Here is a 21,647-nt window from a genome sequence, read left to right as displayed (position 1 = left end):
CCCCGCTAAAAGGAAAATAGTTGATGAAGCTCAGAGGAAATAATACAGGATGGCATTTAGCAGTCTATAGGAAAATAAAATACAAGCCATTGTTAATATTTAGTATTTTTGTTTTTTGTTGGAAATGGACTGTTTTCTTCTTCAGCTTCAAGAGCCGGTGTTAGGGGAAGGGGCGTTCATGTCTTAGATATCCAAGGGTGTGAGCCTTTAATCCATCGCGCCCCACCCAGGTGACCTGGTGGCAAAACTACTCATATGCCTGCTAGCCCACAGCTTTCTCACCTGTAAAGGGGGCGGCTAGACCACACGATCCCTCAGGTTTTCTCCAACTCTAAAATTCTGTGGGTTCATGATTTCAGATACTCATCTCGCAACCACTAAATACCGTAAGAATTCATGATTTGAGTGTGTGTGCATGTAAAATACTTCTCGGTGGCTAAAGGGATTGATTTTTTTTCAGTGTCAGAGTAAATGGCAGATACATTTTAACCACAAGGAAAAGCCAGTATAACAAATTGTACTAATTACTGCCTTCTGCTTCTGTTGACTTGAGGCAGCAAGTAGTACAGCGTGTTACGCTGAGAATAGAAGATTCCTCCTCCAATCCTCCATGGGCTCTGAGGCCATAACTCATCTGCCTCGTTGCACAGAAAATACCTAGAAATGAACGATGCCTAGATAGTCTAACACACTGTTATACTGATGAACCTTATTCCAGGATATCTATCACTCTAGTGACTTTAATTAGCTCCCAAGCTAATTAGTGATCAATCATCAAGTGCTCATCAAGGAGAACCCCAGAACTCTTTAGTGGGTGTGGGGGTGATATACAGATTTGCCACATGTTTTTTTTTTTTTTTTCTTTAATTGTAATATTTAGGTTAAAGCCGGGCATTAGGGGATCCCTGGGTGGCTCAGCGGTTTGGCACCTGCCTTTGGCCCAGGGTGCGATCCTGGAGTCCCGGGATCGAGTCCCACGTTGGGCTCCTGGCATGGAGCCTGCTTCTCCCTCCTCCTGTGTCTCTGCCTCTCTCTCTCACTCTCTCTCTCTATCATAAATAAATAAATAAATCTTTAAAAAAATAAAAAAATAAAGCCGGGCATTAGTCATCGTTTTCAAAATGCTAAACTTGATAATTTTAAAGTGGTAATATAAATTACAATTAGTTTCCCAAGATTTTGCTACTTTAATAAAAATTTTTCATAAAAAATGACTAATTTATCCTAAAGAAGATAAATTATTTTATACCTCATTAAAAAGAGTGTTTCTATTTGTAGTTAGAGTGACCTGTATTTATTAATCTTAATCTGTCCCAGCTCTATTTGCAACAGTCACTAGAGGCAGTTTCTAATTTAAGTCTTTGAGTCATAGGGATTGTTGGTTTTGTTTATGAACTCTTGATGAACATTCACATTCAGCAAACATTTCTGGAGCCCCCTACTATGTACCACAGATAGGCCTTGTCCTATGTGATTCCATTACATTCTGTTACTAGAAATCCAATTACATTTTATTCTTTATTGATTGATACCAGTTCATTAGTGCCTAAGAGTAATTTTTCATCAGAGCAATTAATGTGGCATAAAATCTGCCCACTTCACAATTATCAGAGTTTTCTAATATGAAATAAATGCCACTTTATCCAAGAAATTCTGATTTTGTGAAGGATATTTTCCTTCCTTGTCTCTCAAGTGCTTCATGTGTAGTGGGGGTAAAGAGAGGGTTTAAGGGCAGAGGATTTTTTTAAAAGTCCAACATACTACTCCCTTTATTTTTATATCAATGATTTGCTGATACTCTGGCAATTCAAGCACATGGAGTTCCCTGCACAGGCAACGTGGTTTCACACATCTGTGCTTTCCCTCAGGTACTGTTTTTTGGAATACCCTTTCTACCCTCTCTTTATCACTAAAATCAGGCCTCACGATCTCCAGGAGGCTCCCAGGTGACTCTGGGCTCTGCACAGAGCTGTGGAGACCTGTCTCTATCTAGTCCAGCATCTAACACCATGTATGGAAGTATCTCACTAGACTAGCTCATTGGTGATAGGGTATGCCTGTCATCGATGCATTTCCAGGACCCGTATATTTGATGAAAGGCCCTTCCCAGCCACTCTGTGTGTAGTACTTGGATGCAATAGAGATGATGCTGTCACAACTCTACAGCAGAGGCGACAAGGCTTTTAGTGCTTTCCATTAACTGACTTAGAGACAGGGACTAGACCGAGATTTGGGACAAATGCCGAATAACTAAATTCTATAAATCCTAGAACATTACAGATCATAGGCCTCCTCCACTTACTTGCTGGGCAACCATTCTCTGAGGAAGGAGAACACAGTCTCAAAGGACAGCCGGTTCCATTTCTCACCGGCTCTAATGGTTCAACTCAGGCACCAGACAACCTGGGTTTAAATCTATGTTTTGCCTTTTAGAAGGTTTCCCCATCTCTCATTGGAAGTAAGAACAGTACCTGTAGGCTGTTGTGGAGAGAGAATGAATGAATGAATACATGTCAAGCCCTTGCAGTTGGAACTGACACACATTGAGTGCTTAATGGATGCCGTTACCACACGAAACACCCTTCTATCACACCCTTTAAGCCCACAAAGGCCTCAGCCCCACCGACGCTGACTTGTCTATTTTCACACCTGAGAGGCTGAGAGCAGAGGGACGGTCTTTGTTTTATGCATCAAAGGAACAGAGCTGCAGAGAGACTTAATCCTTGCCCAACAAGTCAACAGAGAAAGTCAGTGTAGAGAAGGTCATTCAGCAAGCCCTTGTTTCAAAAGGCATTTTCAGACAGTCCTCAGAGCACTGAAATACAAGTTTAATCTACTAAAAAACAATACCCAAGGGCTGGCACCTGGAATACGTACTAACCAGGGCCACCCTGATCACAGTGGCAGCAGTGGCAAAGGGAAAGTTCAGAGTAGTTGGCAATATGGAGGGGGAAAGCGTATGTAAAATGGAAAAGCCAAAGAATTTACTAGACTTTCAAGGTCTCCCACAATATTAAACACTTAATTCTTTTCGGGAGACTGTTTCACATGTCTTCAACATCGAAAGAGGACACTGGCTGCCTCCATTTTGACCTCAGACTTGCTACCTGGGTTCTTTCCAGCTAGCCTCTGGGCTCACCTGGAAGACCCTGAGGGCAGAGCACTCCCTGGTGGGAAGCAATAATCCCTTCAAGAGAGAAGGGCTGTCCTGAGCCAGCGAGACCCCACCTGTTGACAGACTCCAAGACAGTGATGGATGATTGGACCTTCACTGCCCACCCGCACCGACCCACCTATACCTTTGCCCCACATTTTCCTTGTATAAACCTGGAAGTCTTTTTGCCACTTCAGAGAAGCTACTGACTGTGTTCCTGGTGTTGGGGACTCACTGACATAAATCCCTTTCTTGTTTTACCACCACTCATTTCTCTGCCTTTGGATTGTGTCAGCAGCAGGTGGCTGACCTGGGTCTGCTTGGGACCCCTGGAACCAGGTGCTCTTGCACTCCTGTGTGCCAGCTACGGCATTACATGTGTGTATTAGATATTTAAGTTATAAGGTTTAGTACATGAAATATTTAAACTGAGGACACAGGCTACTTGGAATCATAAAATGAAGGCCCTAGCACGCTTAGAATTGCAGCATCAACTAAAATGGAAAGACCAGTGGAGGATCCTTCTTTCAATGGAAATGGTTTGGAATTTGACACCATACCCTGTGCTTTAAATCTAGTATTTCTCATTCCATTTATTTAACAAAAAAAGGGGAGGGGGTTGGAGGAGGAACAAAGAAAGGAGGTGAAAGGCCTTAATCTGTGCAAAGAAGCCTTTGAGTTTTCAACTGCTTTTGATGAGATGTCTAACCATTTTTTGCTGCCCTATGTTGATGATGATTTCATTTTGGTATTCTCTCGAAATCCTTCAACTCCTGACTTGTCCTTTCTCTCTAGATACGGGTCCAGAAGGAAATTCTATGAATATGCCTCATGTTCTTCCTAATTGTGTGTAGTGGCTCACATAGCTCCTCTGCCTCCAAAACCTTCCAGGCCCCCTCTTCACCTCTCTCATTACTGAAACACTGTCCATTTTTATACCTTTTCCTCTGAATTTTTCTCAGTCCTCAATGTGTCTCAAATCCTCTTTGGGTCTCCAAACGCTCTGCCTAAACTTCTGCTGGTACATAATGGTCTACACCTTAGGTTATAATCAGCAATAAAAAAGAAATTACAGTGTGTCCGTCCTCTGAGACTTCCTAGTTGTGTGACCCTTGGCAAGGTATCCAGCTCTCTGACCCTCACTACGCATGAGGCTGGTAGGGCAAGTTAAAGAGCTAATGATGTCAAGTGCTTAGAATAGGACTTCACAAGAGTCAGCTGCTGATAGGTTCTGGAAGAGCTTTAATCTTCTAGACTGGAAGCCTGACCGGAAACTCTCATCTAAAACTGCCAGCATAGGAAACTATTTACCTGAATTAAAATAAAACTTGGGTTTCAGTTCCAATCTGGGACTTTTAGTTAATCACTTAATCTGAGTCTCTGTAATAGTTTCCTTAAATGAAGAGGTTAGTTTGATTATTTTTAAGGCCCGTTCAGTGCTTAAAATTCTACAGTCTACAATTCTACAGTCAGCCAAGAGTAGGGTGAAATTCAGATAATCACAGGAGTTAGAAAATCATGTGTTAAGATATGTTGAATAGGATACAACTAATTTAGAGCTTGATTTCTGTCACATGATTTTTACATTTTTACTCGTGAACATTTCTGGTCCATTTGGAGAAAAGAAATCCAAGCAAAATGCTCCTAATTTATTTTATGTATATGTATGTTGTCTCTATATATTTGGGCTTGGTAATAATGATAAACAAAATTAAATACTTTAATTACCCAATAAAAACAAAACATTCTGATTAAGATGCTAGTTATTAAAACACTGTAATTGCTTAAATGTCATAATACTGTATTCCAGAATGTAACAGAATAAAATACTCTTTGAGAAGGATTCTTTGTATGACACCTTCTTTAGAAATTTGTTTTTCCTGAACTATACTTTACAACGTCTTCTTTTTCATTTCTAAGCCAGGTATTTTTTTCCAGTTCATATTGCTCACTTCTTTTAAGACATAATCTTCTTTGTAGTTCATAAGCACCAACCATAACTAAATCTCAAGTCACAGAGAGAAAATGAAAACCCCCAGCAGGCACTTGGGATCATTTGGCTTCATTAATTAGCAAGGTGTCCTAAAAGGCATCTATGTATAAAGTTCTTATCAAACAGCTGTCCTCAGAGATTCATGCAATGGAAAAATTTTATTAATTCTAAACATTTTGGGAGGAAAATGAAGCCAGGCTAAATTAGGTAACTTAGTCTCCAAAGTCAGTCTGTGTCAACCCCAAGATTAGAATTCAGAAGTTGGCAGAGTCATCTGATCCCAACACCTCTCTCTCTTTCCATCGAAGTGTCTAGTAATAATGCCAGAAGGATATATGTGAACATTTTGTCAGCCCAAGATCTCTAAATAGATTGCTTTTTTAAAAAGTTTTCCAGGTGGCATCATGGAGAATGTGGTATTCCCAAGAGGTTTTCAATTTTAGAGCTTTTTACATATCTTTTCTATCTTATTTCTCTTTGTTCATGTTTTGTTCTGAGACCCAGACCTTTTTGTAGTCCATCTCAAAGGAATGAATTTTCATTTTCACTACAAAGATATATATTTCAAATACTTAAAATGCCCTCGAGCTAAAATAAATAGCCAAAAAAAATAAATAGGTAAAAACCCTCTTTGAGGCTCAGAGAAAAATCTTCTGATATGTGGTGGCAAGTATCTTGGGCTCTTTTGGAATGACTTTTCAACCTTGCCTTGGGCAGGTTTCTTTGTTATAGAAGAATGCATTAGCTCCTGGTTCGTGGGAGGCTCACAAGCAAGCCAAGAAAGCTTTCCTCAGCAGTCCTCTGAGGTGTTGTTTTCAAGGAAGGGCTTGAAATAATAAACAGTGTCTTCCCTCTCATCCCTTCTCAAAAATAATTAGCTTTTTATTTTAACATTTTAAAGAGATAAGTGGCTCAATGATATGTAAAGGCCTGGGTGGATATCTGTGAGCATTCAGCAGCCCCATTTTCCAAATCCTATACAAGATGCCTAGAAGCCTCTGGGTTTGTACTAGGACAACTTCCATTCTCTATTTATATTTGTTAGGCAAATCAGAACTACAGGTTCCGCAGGAGGAAACAAAGGCGAGTGGAGTTTCCAGTAATAAATCCTTAGCAGTAATCACTGGATATGGACACACAGCTGAACAGGTGGTGTTGACACATACAATGTTAAAGATAAATGAAAGATTTTATCTTAAAGAGGCAGCCCAAATGCACAGACCCCAACATTAAAGCTTGGGGTGCAAAGTCATTTGAGTTTCCTATTCTGTAACCCACGTAGACAGTCTGGAAAGCTCAAATGAGTTTTTACAAGTGTCCGGGAGAGCATGCAGTGTGAGTTTTACCTATGAGCTTTATCTATTAGATCACGTTCCACCCTTCCTTCCCTCACCTGCCCTGCACATCCTCCCGAAAGGCAGCTGTCAGATGGACAACTGATGGGCCTTCAGGACGAAGCTGGGTCTAGATTTTGGAGCATTCATTAACTGCGTGATCCTGAGCTCATCATTCTGAGCCCCAGTTCCCATTTGTTTCACTGGGATTAGGAATACCTGCCTCACAGGGCTCTGCAAGAAATGAATGGGATAACGTGCTTGCTTCATGATAAGGGTTGGATAAATCTTCATTTTCTCAGTTCATTCCTCATAATGTTAATTGGAAACTGAGGATGGATTACCTCTTGAGTCTGGTTAGCCATGTGTGTCACTGATGTATAGGGGGTGTGATAATCAATTACACATAATTAAAAATCAATTTCATGTGGATTTATCATGACCGTCTGTGTTAATCTTTGTTAGAATTTGCTTACTGAGGATGGCAAGCTCTTTGTTTTTGAAAATGCTGAGTATAATGCTGCAAAGCAAAGAGATATTAATATATGACAGATCATGGTTTTTCTACTAAAATGCAGCGTAATCTTTAGAGATTTTGGTATTAGGGGAGAGTCTTAATGCTTGAAACTACTGTTTGCCAGACTGATAAAGGCAAACTTTGTTTTGAATGCCCCCCTCTGACGTTCTGTGTCACCCGTGTTCTGTTTTTGCGTTTCTACCTCCCCATTAACCTGATGGCAGCCCTGTTCCTATCTACTATTGATTTGGTTTTCTTAGGGGAAGTTATTTTCCTTTTTCTTTTTTGTACAAAATACGTATCCACTATAAGGAAAAACCATATGTATGTGTATGTACCTACAGATCACAAAAACCATCTGTAATTACTGTTGATATCATCCTTGATCTCCACGGACAAGGCGCTGTTAGCATCCCCACTCCATTGATGACGAAGAGGATGACACGACCAGGATGACACTAACACCTAACACTTATTAAGCATTTGTGTGCCAAGCACTGTTCTGAATGCCTTATCTATATTAACTCAGCTTTATTTTTTCCTCTTAGCACTTAACGCCTGCCATCCTATACATTTATGTATTTACTGTCGGTGTCTCCCCATCAGAATATAAATACCTGGAGAAGAAGTATGTGGCTTGTTTTTATTCACACCTACATCCCCAATATATCCCAAAGTGCCTGGTACTGTAATAGGCATTTAAAAAAATGTTTGTTGAATAAATAAATTAAGTCTTCGTAATGATGGGGGTGAACTTCATCCCACCTGGTGAAGGCCGGAATACAAAACACAAGGGTGGAGTAAGAGAATTTGCTCTCTCTGCTCTACTGTCTTCAAGGTGAGATGTGGTCATCTTCTTTGGACTTGAGCTTGGGCTAGAACTTAAACCTCATTGGCTTTCCTGGATCTCAGGCTTTCAGACTCAGACTGAACCCACATCCTGGCTCTGCAGCTTGCTGCAGATTGTGGGACTTCTGGTCTCAGTACCGCAGGAGTCAACTCCTTATCATCAATCTTTAGATCTCTCTCTCCCTCTCTATATTCTCTTGGTTCTGTTTCTCTGAAGAATCCATGCTAACACAGATGCTCAGATTGGCTAAGTGAGCTGGGATTCAAATATGTGTTTGCTGACTGCCAGGCCATTCCACTTTTTTTTTTGTACTAACACAGCGCTCTTCCTGCTTTCATAACCTACTTAAGTTCTCTTTCAAATGTGAGATGCAAAAGGAAGTTCATTAGTGGATTACTCAGGGAGTCTGAGGATATTGGTTCACCCTTTTACTTTTTGGCCTGGTGAGTCCATCTGTTAGATCATTTAAATTAATATTACTAAGAAAGAAAGGTTGCCATTGAGGCACATGCTCAATTTTTTACCTGTTTTTATTAAAGCAACACCAATGTACAGACTCTAACAGTAAAAATGAACAAGTAATAAAGTGCTTAAGTGCTCCACGTTGTTAGGGAGGCATTAACATTTAGAGATCTCTGTTAGACAATGGTTTCCCCGAAGCTATAGCAATGGAGATAAAATGACAGTATAGGACATGGGTTCTAGGAGCCAGACCTGGACCTGACATCCCCCTCTACTACTCATTGTGCAACCTGGGCCACCTCTCGGAGCCTCAGTTCCCTTATCTGTAAAATGGAGGAAAAGACAGTAACTACCTCAGGCAGATGCTGGGGGGATCACATGATTTAATGCAAGTGATGTGCTATGCACAAAAACTAGCACATACATAATGAGCATGCAATAAATGTTAGCTACTTTGGTAGACATGGCTAGTTACCTACAAATATCTCCCCTTCTCTCTCAAATTAAAAGAATCCCCAATCTGTAACTGGTTAGCAACGAGCTGGCCACCTACAAGACTGTAACTCCCTGACTTCGCTACAGCCTGCTGGAATCCTGTCCTAAGTTCTGGCCAGTGAGACATATGTGAAAGTTTCACATGGGACTTTCATTAAGTCCCCTTAAGAGACAGGAGGCCTGCCCTTCCCTCCCTCCCTTCTCCATTCTGTTGGGATCTCCCTTCTCCATTTCAGGAATGAAGAGGTCATGGCTGGGGTCTAGCAACTACTGTAAATATAAGGGCAAAGGTTACAATGAGCTTTCTCTGAACAGTGGGATAGGAGGAGCCTGATTCATGAATGACTTTATGTAACCTCCACACCAGTACTGGGCCACAAACCACTGGACTTTTTTATGTGAGACAGATTATAAACTTCTATCCTGTTTACACCATGATTTTGAGTGTCTCTGTCCCTCAAAGCAGAAGGAATCCTAACTGTCTTGCTGGCCCCTGTGATGGTATAAGAATCTAAATGGAGGCTCAAAACCATTTTGAGGGCCCTGTTTCTGCAAATAAAGGCAAGGATGGGGAAAAAATTAGAAGAGAAAATGCATGTTTTCAAAGTCTTTCCTCTCTTCCTCTGCTCAGAAATCCAGGCCTTTATGTCTGATGTACCCAACCTGTACTCAAAGGATGATAAAACATGGTTCACTCTAAGGTATAAACGATCCTAAGGCATTTCTTTCTACTTTTCCTGGGTGTTTGCATTTTATTTAAGACAAAACCTTCTGATAGAATATTTAGGCCTCTGGGAGAAATATCTTTGGGTGAGGAAGTCCACACATAGACTGCTGCTCACCACTAAGGTTGACTGTAATTTAAAATAAAGTACTCTGGGCACCTGGGTGGCTCAGTGGCTGAGCGTCTGCCTTTGGCTCAGATCATGATCCCGGGGTCCTGGGATCGAGTCCCACATTGGGCTCCATGCATGGAGCCTGCTTCCCCTTCTGCTGTGTCTCTGCCTCTCTCTCTCGTCTCTCGTAAATAAAAAAATAAAATGTTTAAAAATAAAATAAAGTACTCCAACTCTGCTGGTATAAGGAAGTTATGTATTTCTCAAAATGTTTTCGACTCCCAAGGAGTATCAAAGGATGAAAAAAAAAAAAAAGGAGGAGTGAACATGTCTGAAAAGGTAATTAAATAGCTTCCTCAATTCTTTAAGGCTACATATTTTGTACTTGTTGCTTCGGCAATCATTATAACATCATCAGCTATACAAAACTCCTACGTATGAGGCAACTCAGACAGTCATTTGTACATGACCAGTCAGTGTTTGCACAAGGAACCTCAATCACATTCCCCCAACTCCTGGTCCCCTGTTCAAATACTGCTCACCTTTTCTTTCCAAATGCAAGCAGAAAATGTATAGTAAATAGATTTCATTTTAACAAGACAAAATTTGTGTATTTGAATTTCAAGTACAAGAGAGACCAAACATCATCTTTTATAGTAAGCAGTGTGTGTAACATGAAGGTCTTTCCCAATGGATCATGACCTCTGACATTGTATGAGCATGCTCTCTGGTTAAGATCTTTTTTTTTAAACATAGGCTCCACACCCACTACGTGCGGCTTGAACTCATGACCCTGAGATCAAAATATGGGCTGAAATCAAGAGTTGGATGCTTAACTGACTGAGCCACCCAGGTGCCCCAAGTTAAATTTTTTCCCCAAGAGTATACAGTGATCTACAGACTACCTAATTGAAATGTCATTGCTTATCTCCACTATCCTTTAGTTCTTCAATGGATTCTGAGAAGTTAAATGACTCTGGCAGGGTCATTAAAACTCCAGTGGCCTCTCCTAGAACCTGGTTCCTTTACTCTTTCAGAATGATAATGATGAGAGTTTTGAGGTGTCAGCTTACTTGATTCATCTACATAGAGTCTGATAACAATGTCTAAGTCCATTTGATAGGCCAAATCCAGGAAAAATTTCACTATACACATCCCTCCTTGAGATAAAATTTTCACATTTTACTGATTTTCCTCATATTCAACAATTACATTTACATTGCCATTGTTGCTTTGACTAGGACTACTAGCTTCAGACCACAGTAAACGTGCTCTTGTCTGTGATGTCATGGCAATCAGCAGATCTATTTTTTAAAGTATTAGAGACTGATTTATATTTCTAGGTAAAACAATGTCCAAGCAAAGGGATCCACAAGGAAAATGCCACAGAGCTCTCATCTTAAAACAGTTCAATGGAAGATGATACAGAATTTCTTCTTTGGATGTCTCAGACGCATGATGCTTAATTAACTTTTAAATTCTAAATTTAAATTCTAAATCTAGAAATGGTTGCCAACTAAGATTATCAGAAATTAACAAATCACATAAAACATGGCCTAAGAAATGGGTTTTATCGTAAAAAACTCAATTTCATTAGCAGGGCAACTGATTAGCACAGTTGGTTAAGTAAGTGACTCCTGGTTTTGGCTCAGGTCATGATCTCAGGGTCATGAGATCAAGCCCCATATGGGGCCCCATACTCAGTGTGGAGTGTGCTTAAGACTTTGTCTTCCTTTCCCTTTACCTCTCCCCACTCACTTGCGCTCTTTTTCAAACAAATAAATCTTTAAAAAAGTACAAATTTATCACACATACAAAAAAACTGGAAAGTGAGTTTTATGAGCATATCACTCATTTTATAAATAAAAAGCTTAAAACTACAGTGTCTTTTAATTAGCAAGTATCAATGGAGCATTAAAAACAATTTACAAAATTGAATTTTACACACATGGCTTTTTAAGAACAAATGGAATTTGTAAATCAAGAAACATATGTTAATAATATTTCAGGTTTAATTTGCCTATAAATAAGAACTCAGATAATCTTGTACAATGAAAATATGCAAATATCTATAGCTATAATGAATTAATATTACTCATTTCTCATTATGTTTTTCTCTCTTATAAAATAAAAACTCATCAAATTCCTTCAGAAGGAATTTGCATTTAATATTATGATCATGAAGTATAAAAAAGTTTATATGAACATATGACTGATTCCAATCTGCAACCTCACTGTTTTTTTTAAAAAAGCTTTAAATTATTTAATTTATTATGATTATATGCAGTAACCTAAATAAAATTTAAATTCAAAAAAGCAGATTATTCCCCAGGAGAAAAATATATACCTTCCCCAAAGTAATTTTATCGTATTAAGTCATTAACCAAACAGTTTAACTGAAATAGGAAAAAAGATTAATTATAGTAACAGAATAAAGCAACTCTAAATTGCTCAAATCCTGGAATGGCTAATTTAAGAATGGTAACAATGTAAGACAAAATATTGAGGAATTAAATATATGTACAGATCACCTATAATCCAACCAGTTAAAAACATGTCTTCCTAGGACACCTATCCTCTAGTTCCTTAAGTTTGCTAACTGCATATATATATATTTACTCGAATACAGTCTCCTCAAATTGAGAGGATGGCAAAAGAAGATAGCAGCGTGCATCTATACACTTGGTTCCACACTTCAACCAGAGAAAGATTCATCAACACCGTAGCTTGGAATAAATTCTAATCAGAGCTCTGTTTCTGCAAACCAAAATTCTAAACCAAAGATTACTGCAAAAGAAGAAAGATGACATGCTTACCGTGTAGAGTTCATTAAGAACCTTCATCAAATCCTCATGAAGTTGGAATGCAATCTCTTTGCTCTGTAAGTAAGAAAAAATTAAGTATATTTTAAAATGTAATAGAAACTTGTTTCTAAATTACTTATATTAAAAAGTCCAGTGACTGAAAATAGGAGAATGTATATAATACAATGAAGGCCAGCATGTTCCTAATATAATACACATCTTTGACCAAACTGCTCTCTTTTTCATTAAAGTATAGCCGACACACAATGTTACATTAGTTTTAGGTGTACAACAAAGCAATTCAACATTTCTAGATGTTATGCTGTGCTCACCACAAGGGTAGCTACCATCTGTCACCATACAACCCTATTACAGTATCAGTGATTATCTCCCCTATGCTGTTCCTTTTATTCCCATGACTTATTCATCCCATGGATGTAGGCTGTATCCCCTACACCCTTTCATCCATTTCACCCACCCACCCCCACTCCCCTGCCCTCTGGCAACCATCAGTTTGTTGTCTGTACGTGCGGGTCTGTTTCTGCTTTTTGTTTGTTTTGCTCTTTTGGTTCCAGATGTAAATGAAATCATATTTATCTTTCTTATTTCACTTAGCATAATACTCTCTTGGTCCATCCATGTTGTCACAAAAAAAAGCAAGATCTGATTCATTTTTATGTCACAGTAATATTCCATACCACCTCTATATCCATTCATCTATCAATGGACACTTGGGTTGTTTCCGTATCTTGGCTATTATAAATAAACACAGGGGAGCATATGTCTGTCTTTTCAAATGAGTGTTTTCATTATCTTTGGGCAAATAACCTGTAGTGGAAGTATTGGGTCATATTATAGCTGTATTTTGAATTTTTTATTTTTTTTTTATTTTTATTTCTTTTTTTTTTAATTTTTTTTTTTAATTTTTATTTATTTATGATAGTCACACAGAGAGAGAGAGAGAGGCAGAGACACAGGCAGAGGGAGAAGCAGGCTCCATGCACCGGGAGCCCGATGTGGGATTCGATCCTGGGTCTCCAGGATCGCGCCCTGGGCCAAAGGCAGGCGCCAAACCGCTGCGCCACCCAGGGATCCCTGTATTTTGAATTTTTTAAAAGATTTTTAAGTAATCTGTACATCCCATGTGGGCTTGAGCTCAAGACCCTGAGATCAAGAGTCGCATGCTCCACCAACTGAGCCAGCCAGGTGCCCCTCTATTTTTAATATTTTGATTTCCAAAGTGGGTGAACCAATTAACATTTCTACCAACAGTGCACAAGGGTCCTCTTTCCTCTACATCTTTGCAACAGTATTTCTTGTCTTTTTGATTCTAGTTAAATGGCCCTTTCTAAACACTAGATGTGTGCACCATGTCACCAGAGGCCAAATAGAGGCAAATAAGTCGAGTCTGAAAGGCTCTCCCAACATCTGAATCAGACTTTATCATGAAGAAAGAAAAAATAAGCAGGGTGAATCATCGTGCCTACTCAGAAGTTGAGTTGCCAAACTAAAGTCACTGAAAAGGGTGCCTGGGTGGCTCAGTTAGTTGAGCATCTGACCCGTAATTTCAGCTCAGGTCTTGATCTCAGGGTCATGAGTGCAAGCCCACGATGGGCTCCACACTGGGGGTGGAGCCTACCTTAAAAAAAAGAAAAAGATGAATTGTGGCATCCCATCTTAGTACTGTCACAAAGAAATTTTGTGATTTCCAAAAAGCTAAGTTAGAAACCAAAATAGAAATTAAACTCTCCCTTGTCAAAATAACTATCTATAATTTTAAGAAAGCATTTTCAAAGCAGTGAGACGGTGAGGCCACTTATCATCCATATACTTTTGCTTCTGTATTTATTATGTTCTTTTTTTTCAAGTTTGTATTTGAATTCCAGTTAACATAGAGTGTAATACAGTTTCAGGTATATAATCTAGTGATTCATCACTTCCTATGCAACACCTGGTGCTCATCTGCATTTATTATTTTCATTAAGATGAAAAAGAGTTCTACTCTTCTGCACAGTTGGTAAATAACTAGCATTCAAAACAGTCTCCCCCAGGCTAATTGTGTGAGTCTGATATATGAGTATTAAAGTATTTTTTCCAGCAAAATCTATAAGGTATTTTAAAGGAAATCATACATCCAAATTACTTTTTTGCTTCCTGTTTCAAGTTCATTATACAGTCAGCTGTAGAGAATGGAAAAAATGTAGTGTGGCTTCACCTACAGTTTGAATCAAGAATATTCACTGGATCATTTATGTGTCTCCCACTGGACTGTCTGCATCGGTAGTAAGGGCTATATCTTTACCAGCTCTGTGACTCTCATATCCTGCACTGTGCTGCTTGGGAACCAGGCCAGGACCAGGAAAAGGCAGGTGAGGAACCAACAGTAGCATTCCCTCCCCTGCTAGACCAGGTCCTGCTGGCTCACATGGGAAACTTCTAATAAACACTTGCTAAATGAATCCATAAACAAGCTGAAATACTGTGTCTGTGTAATAGCTGCAGTTGTTACTACATCTGCTGAAGGCTGGACATTGGTGAGACAGAAGAAAGGAAAGGCCTACCGGCTACTCTTAGGAAAATATAAGGGGAGGGGGTGCCTGGGTGGCACAGAAAGTTAGGTGCCTGGCTCCTGCTTTTAGCTCAGGTCATGGTCTTGGGATGGAGCCCCACATCGAGCTCTATACTCAGCACAGAGTCCACCTTGGATTCTCTCTCCCTCTGCCCCTTCTACTTGTATTTTTTCTCTCTTTCTGTCAAATAAATAAATAAATCTTAAAAGAGAGAGAGAATATTAGGAGCTAGTTGAAACACAGTCAGTCCATCTGTAAACACAGTCACTGGGTTAGGCCTCCCTTAAAAAAGGCCAAATGTGATGAAGCAAAAACTCTTGGAAGATAAAACAGTGCGGGATGATGACATCAGAGTAGTACCTGAACTCTGAGGAATTCAAATTCATTAGCAGCACTTGTCACTGGGTCTTCTGGATGTGATAAAGAGTACTGCTATTTATTGAGCTCTGCTAGCTTCTAAAATCCTTAAATTGGAGTTAGAGACTGTATGTTTTGCTGTGTCCCTGATTGTGAAGAGGTGGGTTAAGAATCACTCAAGAGTGAAAGGAAAGTCACAAGTGAGCAAATGAAGCCAACTTAAACTCATTTTATTTTCCCCAAGTCTTGGTTACTCTGACCGTATACATTACACTGCAATCTCCTAAGACTTCAGTTTCGTGTTATTTTAATATCAAATTTCATTGAAGGATCTGGGTCACCAATTCAGAACTCTCTAATGGGATCAAAGGCCACCAAGTGACTCTGCTCAGCTGTCCATATTTCAGGTAGAAACTCCAAAAATAAAGTATTTCTTGGCAAAGACTTAGGATAACAACAACAACAACAACAAAATCCCTTAGGTCCAATTAGCTCTGAACAAGAATATTTAAAATCAGATTGAAGACTTAGATTTGGGGTGGTAAGAGTCCTGCCAAGCCATCCTAGGTCAAAAATCTTAGAACAAGCAAGAAGATTCTTTGTACATTTTACATTTTACAAGATTCCAGGTAATGAGTGAGGTAGAAGAAATCTGGCATCACAAACTATACTCTACCAAACATACTCTTACATTTTTCTTTCACCTTTTCCCAGAGGCCCTGAAATAAAAAAAAAAAAAAAAAAAAAAAAATTTTGTCTGAGAGGCAGTATTGTATAACACTTAAAAGCAAGGACTCTGGAGTCAGAATAACCCAGCATTAAGTTTCAAAGACTTTGGATTCCCATGGGCCTCAGTTTCCAGATCTGTAAAGTGAATCTAGTCATTATACCTATCTCACAGGGTTGATGAGAACATTAATCAGATGACACATCCATAGCATTTAGAACAATACCTAATACACAGTGAACATCCCATAAATATTATAATTATTTCTTTCCCAGACATTATTTGTAATGGCAACATTACAAATGTTGAGCAAAAAGGACACGTCATATTTTTCTTTCTCTTGGTCTGTAAAGACACTTGCTTCATTGACTTTCAAGTAGAAAGTGCTTGGCAGATGGTGGTTGATTTCATTTTGATGTCCCTCCCCATTGCCCTGGCCATTAGATAACCTCCAGGTGATACCTGATTTGGAAGGCCCCAAGTATTGTGCTCTAACCCTTAAATGTTCACTAAACTTACCTTTCTGCATTCCATTCTCATGGGAGTCCTACTCCTAGTGGTACTCAATGAATTAATCAAACATCCACTGGGAAGTGGAAATTTCCTCAAGTCAACAGGAAAAGATATATACAAATCATGAAAGAGGACTTAAGGATCCTAGTTCCCATGGGAATTTTAGACTTTTCTGAAAAGTTAGTGGGAAGTTCCTTTTAGGTAGGTAAACCCCTGGCTATCCTCGTGACGCACCACCAAAGTTGCTGCCTGTTTGTTTGAAATCATAGTCCAAATCCTCCATAGTCTAGGAAATAACTTCAAAATTAACTATTGTCTTCCCACAATTTCTTTAGTCTGCAAAGGTTGTTAAAGAACTGAAGCACTAGTTCATGTGACTCATGTGTGAAGCATGAATTCACAGCACATATTCACAGATACACGGGCAGGACACAACGTCAAGTCCCCGTCTTCCTATGATTTCCTATAACACTTTCTTCGTGCCTCTAGCATCTGACCTGTTCTGCCTTTGCAGAATGTTTTCTTTCAGTATTCCTTACTATTTTCATTCTCATAGCAGGGTACAAAGACTATTGAGGGATTCTAAGAAAGAGACGTAAAAATTTAAAAATTGTGTATATTTAAGGGACACCTGGGTGGCTCAGTGGTTGAGCATCTGCCTTCGGCTCAGCTCGTGATCCTGGGGTCCTGGGATCAAGTCCCACATTGGGCTCCCCGCAGGGAGACTGTTTCTCCCTCTGCCTGTGTCTCTGCCTGTGTGTGTCTCTCATGAATAAATAAATAAAATCTTTAAAAAGAATATCTAAGAACAGTGAAGCAGACCCTTGATCCTTGAATAAGTACTGCTAAGTAAGAAAAATGATACCTCAGTATCAAGAAAAGCAATCAATGTTTCCTTAGAAAAGAATAGCTTTATTAAATGATAATAAATACCTGATTTTTTGAAATCAGGTATTTTCTATGTTATTTGAGACTGGTAGATTAAAGTTACTTTTGCAAAGGGTAGGACGAGTCCCCTCAACTGCTTCAGGTATGGAGTTGGAAACGGAAAAAATTGGGTTTCTGCCCCTATTAAGATGAGCCTATGTAAGTCCCAGTGGTGGTAAAACCTCTAATATATTACAATAAAACTCTGAAATTCTGACCCAAGGGGAAGGAAAACAGAGTTTCAGTTCAGTTGTCATTTACTGTCTCCAATGTGTAAGATGAGAGTTGAAAACCAAGCCTATTTCTAATTGTTTATTACTTATTGTCACTTTGATGTTTCAGACACCTCAAACATGAAGTTCAAAATTAACAGTCCCCAAGTGTTTAGCCTTTTTGCATTATAAAAATGAATTAAGGACACCGAAGAATATTAGAAACATAGAGGGACACAGCACTACCATTACAATTTGATGTACTGCTTTCAAGTCTGTTTATCTAAACATAGGTCTGCCTTGTAATCATTCTATAATAATGAAGTATCTTTTTCTACTCTGCTTTTTTTCCCCAGTTACAATGCATTTCTCCATGTACTTGCATAAATTTCAGAACTGTCATTACTGGATTCATAACCACCCAGTGAATTAACCATTCTTCTATTATGGTTACTAATATTTCAACTACCATTTTCCGTTAATCATTCAATCATTTAGTCACTTATTCATTCAATTTTACCCATCTGTTTTAAGCGCTCTGAGCTATGATCACAACTGCTGGTCTAAGGTCACATCTTGTATTTTATGTTGTTCCTTAAGCTCAGTTCCCAGAAATGAAATTAGTATGATGGAAGTACTGACATTTCTAAGACCCTTGATACATAGAAGATTATTTTCTAAAGGGGTTCTAATGAATTTGTATTGCTTCTAGGACAACAGCGTCACTCAAGTCAGAATCTGGGGTTCATCTAAGAGTCACTTCTCCCTAGAGAAGAAGTGACCAATCTTATCTATCTGGGCTGATCCATTCCGTACGCCATCAGAAAGTTTTTTTTTTTTTCTTTAATAGAGATCTAATTATGTCCTTTCTCTGATTAAAGCCCTCCAAAGATTTGCTGTATTTTTTCAGGATAGAGTTCAAAATGCTTAAATCACCCATAACATCGCCTGCCTAACTATTCTCCTTCATGGTCTTAAAATGCCACCTCACCTGTCCTGCTTTCACATCCCTGTATTTTCCCAGGGCTGGTCCCCGTCGACCAGGCCTCTCCTTCCTTCACTTCCCTGGTACAATCCTACCTGCTACTCTGAAAACTTTCTCGTAACTTCACCTGGTCTCCCAAAGAAAGAAATGACATCTTCCCTTCTCTGTGATTTTATAATATATTCATTTTTCACCACTCCTTAGGCCGTATAATTTAGTGGTTAAGAGTTCATACTCTAAAATCAGAACTGCCTATTTCCAGACCTGTTATATAGTCTGTGCCTAAGTTATATAATTTTGTGAGACCTCATTTTTTTTTCAATGGCAAAATGGAGACATCAGTAGTTTCCACGTCAGAGTCTTCTCGGGATGGTCCTCACGAATACTTACCACAGGATGTGGCGTACAGTGAGTGTTAAGCTGATGCTACCTGTTAATAGTACACTTACCACATTTCTTTCCTCATAAACAGTTTCTTTGAGAGTAGGCACTATGTCTCTGGGCTTGCTTGGGTACCTGGCATACTACAGATTCTAGACACACATTTGTTGAGTAGATAGACCCAGACCTGACTAAATACAGCATGGCTAATGCACTCCACAGCTTAAACTCTCATGGAAGAGCCAGACATGCCCAAACAGCGTTCTGGACAGAGTACTGTAAGAAGCTCTACGCTGTGCAGGTCCTGGCCAGGATCTCTATTCCTGGAGGCCTACAGTCTTGCTCCCTGGAAACTCCCAGAAATGAGAGAGAGAAAGGCAGAAGGCAGAGCATAATTAATACAACCACACGTGAGTACACTGAGCAATCAATAGTGATCTATGTGGTTGGATTAAATGACCAATCCAGAGGGCTTCTGACTTCTCACAGAGGTATTTTTAAAGTAAATCCACTGTGATGACCAGAATCCTGACCTTATGCTGAGTCAGAGGGAGAATAAGAGAGAAAGAGGAAAACCAGATTAAATATTTAATGAGAAGATTTTAAATGACTTTAATGTCTCATGCTCAGTGAGTTTTGGATGTAAATTTTGGTTAAAAGGGTCAGACCCTACTTCTATAGTGTGTGTACTTTTAAGTTTCCAAGGCTCATGTTCAAGGGTCTTTATAATAATAGATTCTCTCTCTCTCTTTTAAAAGATTTTATTTATTTATTCATGAGAGACACAGAGAGAGAGGCAGAGACATAGGCTGAGGGAGAAGCAGGCTCCCTGCGGGAAGCCTGATGTGGGACTCGATCCCAGGATGCTGGGATCACACCCTGAGCCAAAGGCAAACCCTCAACCAGTGAGCCACCCAGGTGCCCCAATAATGGATTCTTTTTTTTTTTTTTAAGATTTTATTTATTGATTCACGATAGACACAGGGAGAGAGAATAGATTCTTTTAAATCATGTAAACTTGGGCAGCCTGGGTGGCTCAGTGGTTTAGTGCCGCCTTCAGCCCAGGGTGTGATGCTGGAGACCTGGGTTCGAATCCCACATCGGGCTCCCGTATGGAGCCTGCTTCTCTCTCTCTCTCGCTCTCTCTCATGAATAAATAAATACATAAAAATCTTTAAGGAATAAAAACAAAAAAATCCCGTAAACTCTGAAGACAGAGGAACAGCATCCTCCAAAACATCTAATGGAGAAAGCTGGGATGGTCTTAATGGCCTGAACCAAGCTTCTGGGTAATATCTAATAGTGTTTCCATACATTTCCCTTCTATCTGTCAAGGGACGTGGCTTTGTATTTATTACAACACACAACCAAATATTGTGCATGGAATTAGCCTCACAATCTACTTCATCCCTGAGAAGAAAACCAGTCAATATTCTCTTAGACAAAACTCCATGTCTCAAGAAAATGTGGGAAAATCAGAATCGCAGATGCATGGGAAAGAGAACTTTATTTTGAAACAAGACAAAACTTAACCTTAAAGGAAGTGTCTGGAACATCTCCTAGGATATTTACTAACAAACTGCTAGGCAAATGTGGCATTTGGCAGCCAGGTGAAAAAGGTCTGCTGTTGGCCTGAAAGCCAACAATTTGAAAGGCGCAAATTCATGTATCCAAAGTCACTCATAACCTCCCAGGTATAAACAGCACCAGAGCAGACAGATTAAGTAACTCAAGACTCACATTTAAAATCCTACAGGGAATGAAGGAGATGAGACAACTATTTTCATTTTCAGCTTGCATTTCTTCATCTCTTCAAGAAACAACAATTTTTCATGCTAGGATTATTTCTCTACTCAAAATGGTGATAAATTAGAAATATCTTCTCAGTGTCACTAAATGAATAATCACTTAGGCATAACTTCACAGTAGCTGATATAAACAAACTCATCCAATTAAAATCAGAAAGTGTTATAAAATTCTGGTTCAGACTGTAGTATAATTGACTAAAAATGTAAGAAATGTGTATTTCCAGAGCATTTTTCAATATGCTGAACTTTGCAAAAATTTATCAATTCAAACTTTAGTAACACTTCTTATTATTAGTATAATAATAATATATTTATTAGCATGAAAAGGTATAATATATTCTCTATAGTACATGAACCTGAGTCTACAAAATTATCACTTTCTCTCCTGTGGCAGGCCTGATGTGCAGGGATCCTTAGCCACACACTGCTTCTCAGAGTGACCAAAAGCTTATGTCAATGGCACAGTTGGCTGGAGTTATGAGTATAGTCTGTGGTGAAGCAAACTAGACCACATTATGTAGGGAACCACATTGTGGAAGATCTCAGTCTTAATAGCACTGTGGTAAGAAAAAACCATGGACTATTTACAGAAATAAATCAATTAAGTAGATTTGCTCATTTATAAGCCATCCATTGAATTAGCAAAGCAGAGATTCTTTGAGATCCTAATAAAAGTTCATTCATTCATCTACTCACTCATGCATTCACTCATTCATTCTATC

General features: G+C 39.1%; 1 protein-coding gene across 2 annotated transcripts in view; it reads right to left on the bottom strand.

Moving 5' to 3' along the window:
- Positions 1-21,647, bottom strand: part of SRGAP1 (SLIT-ROBO Rho GTPase activating protein 1) — a 270,975-nt gene that overhangs the window by 89,818 nt on the left and 159,510 nt on the right. For both annotated transcript variants that reach the window (XM_072843073.1, XM_072843074.1), the window contains exon 4: positions 12,458-12,520. In XM_072843073.1, the coding sequence (XP_072699174.1) occupies positions 12,458-12,520 (63 nt within the window). The remainder of the gene's footprint in view (positions 1-12,457; positions 12,521-21,647) is intronic.

The sequence above is a fragment of the Canis lupus genome, chromosome 11, assembly GCF_048164855.1.
Source record: "Canis lupus baileyi chromosome 11, mCanLup2.hap1, whole genome shotgun sequence".
In the NCBI taxonomy this organism is placed as follows: domain Eukaryota; kingdom Metazoa; phylum Chordata; class Mammalia; order Carnivora; family Canidae; genus Canis; species Canis lupus.
The sequence above is the reverse complement of the archived record's forward strand: the minus strand, read 5'-3'. Positions and strand labels throughout refer to the sequence as shown.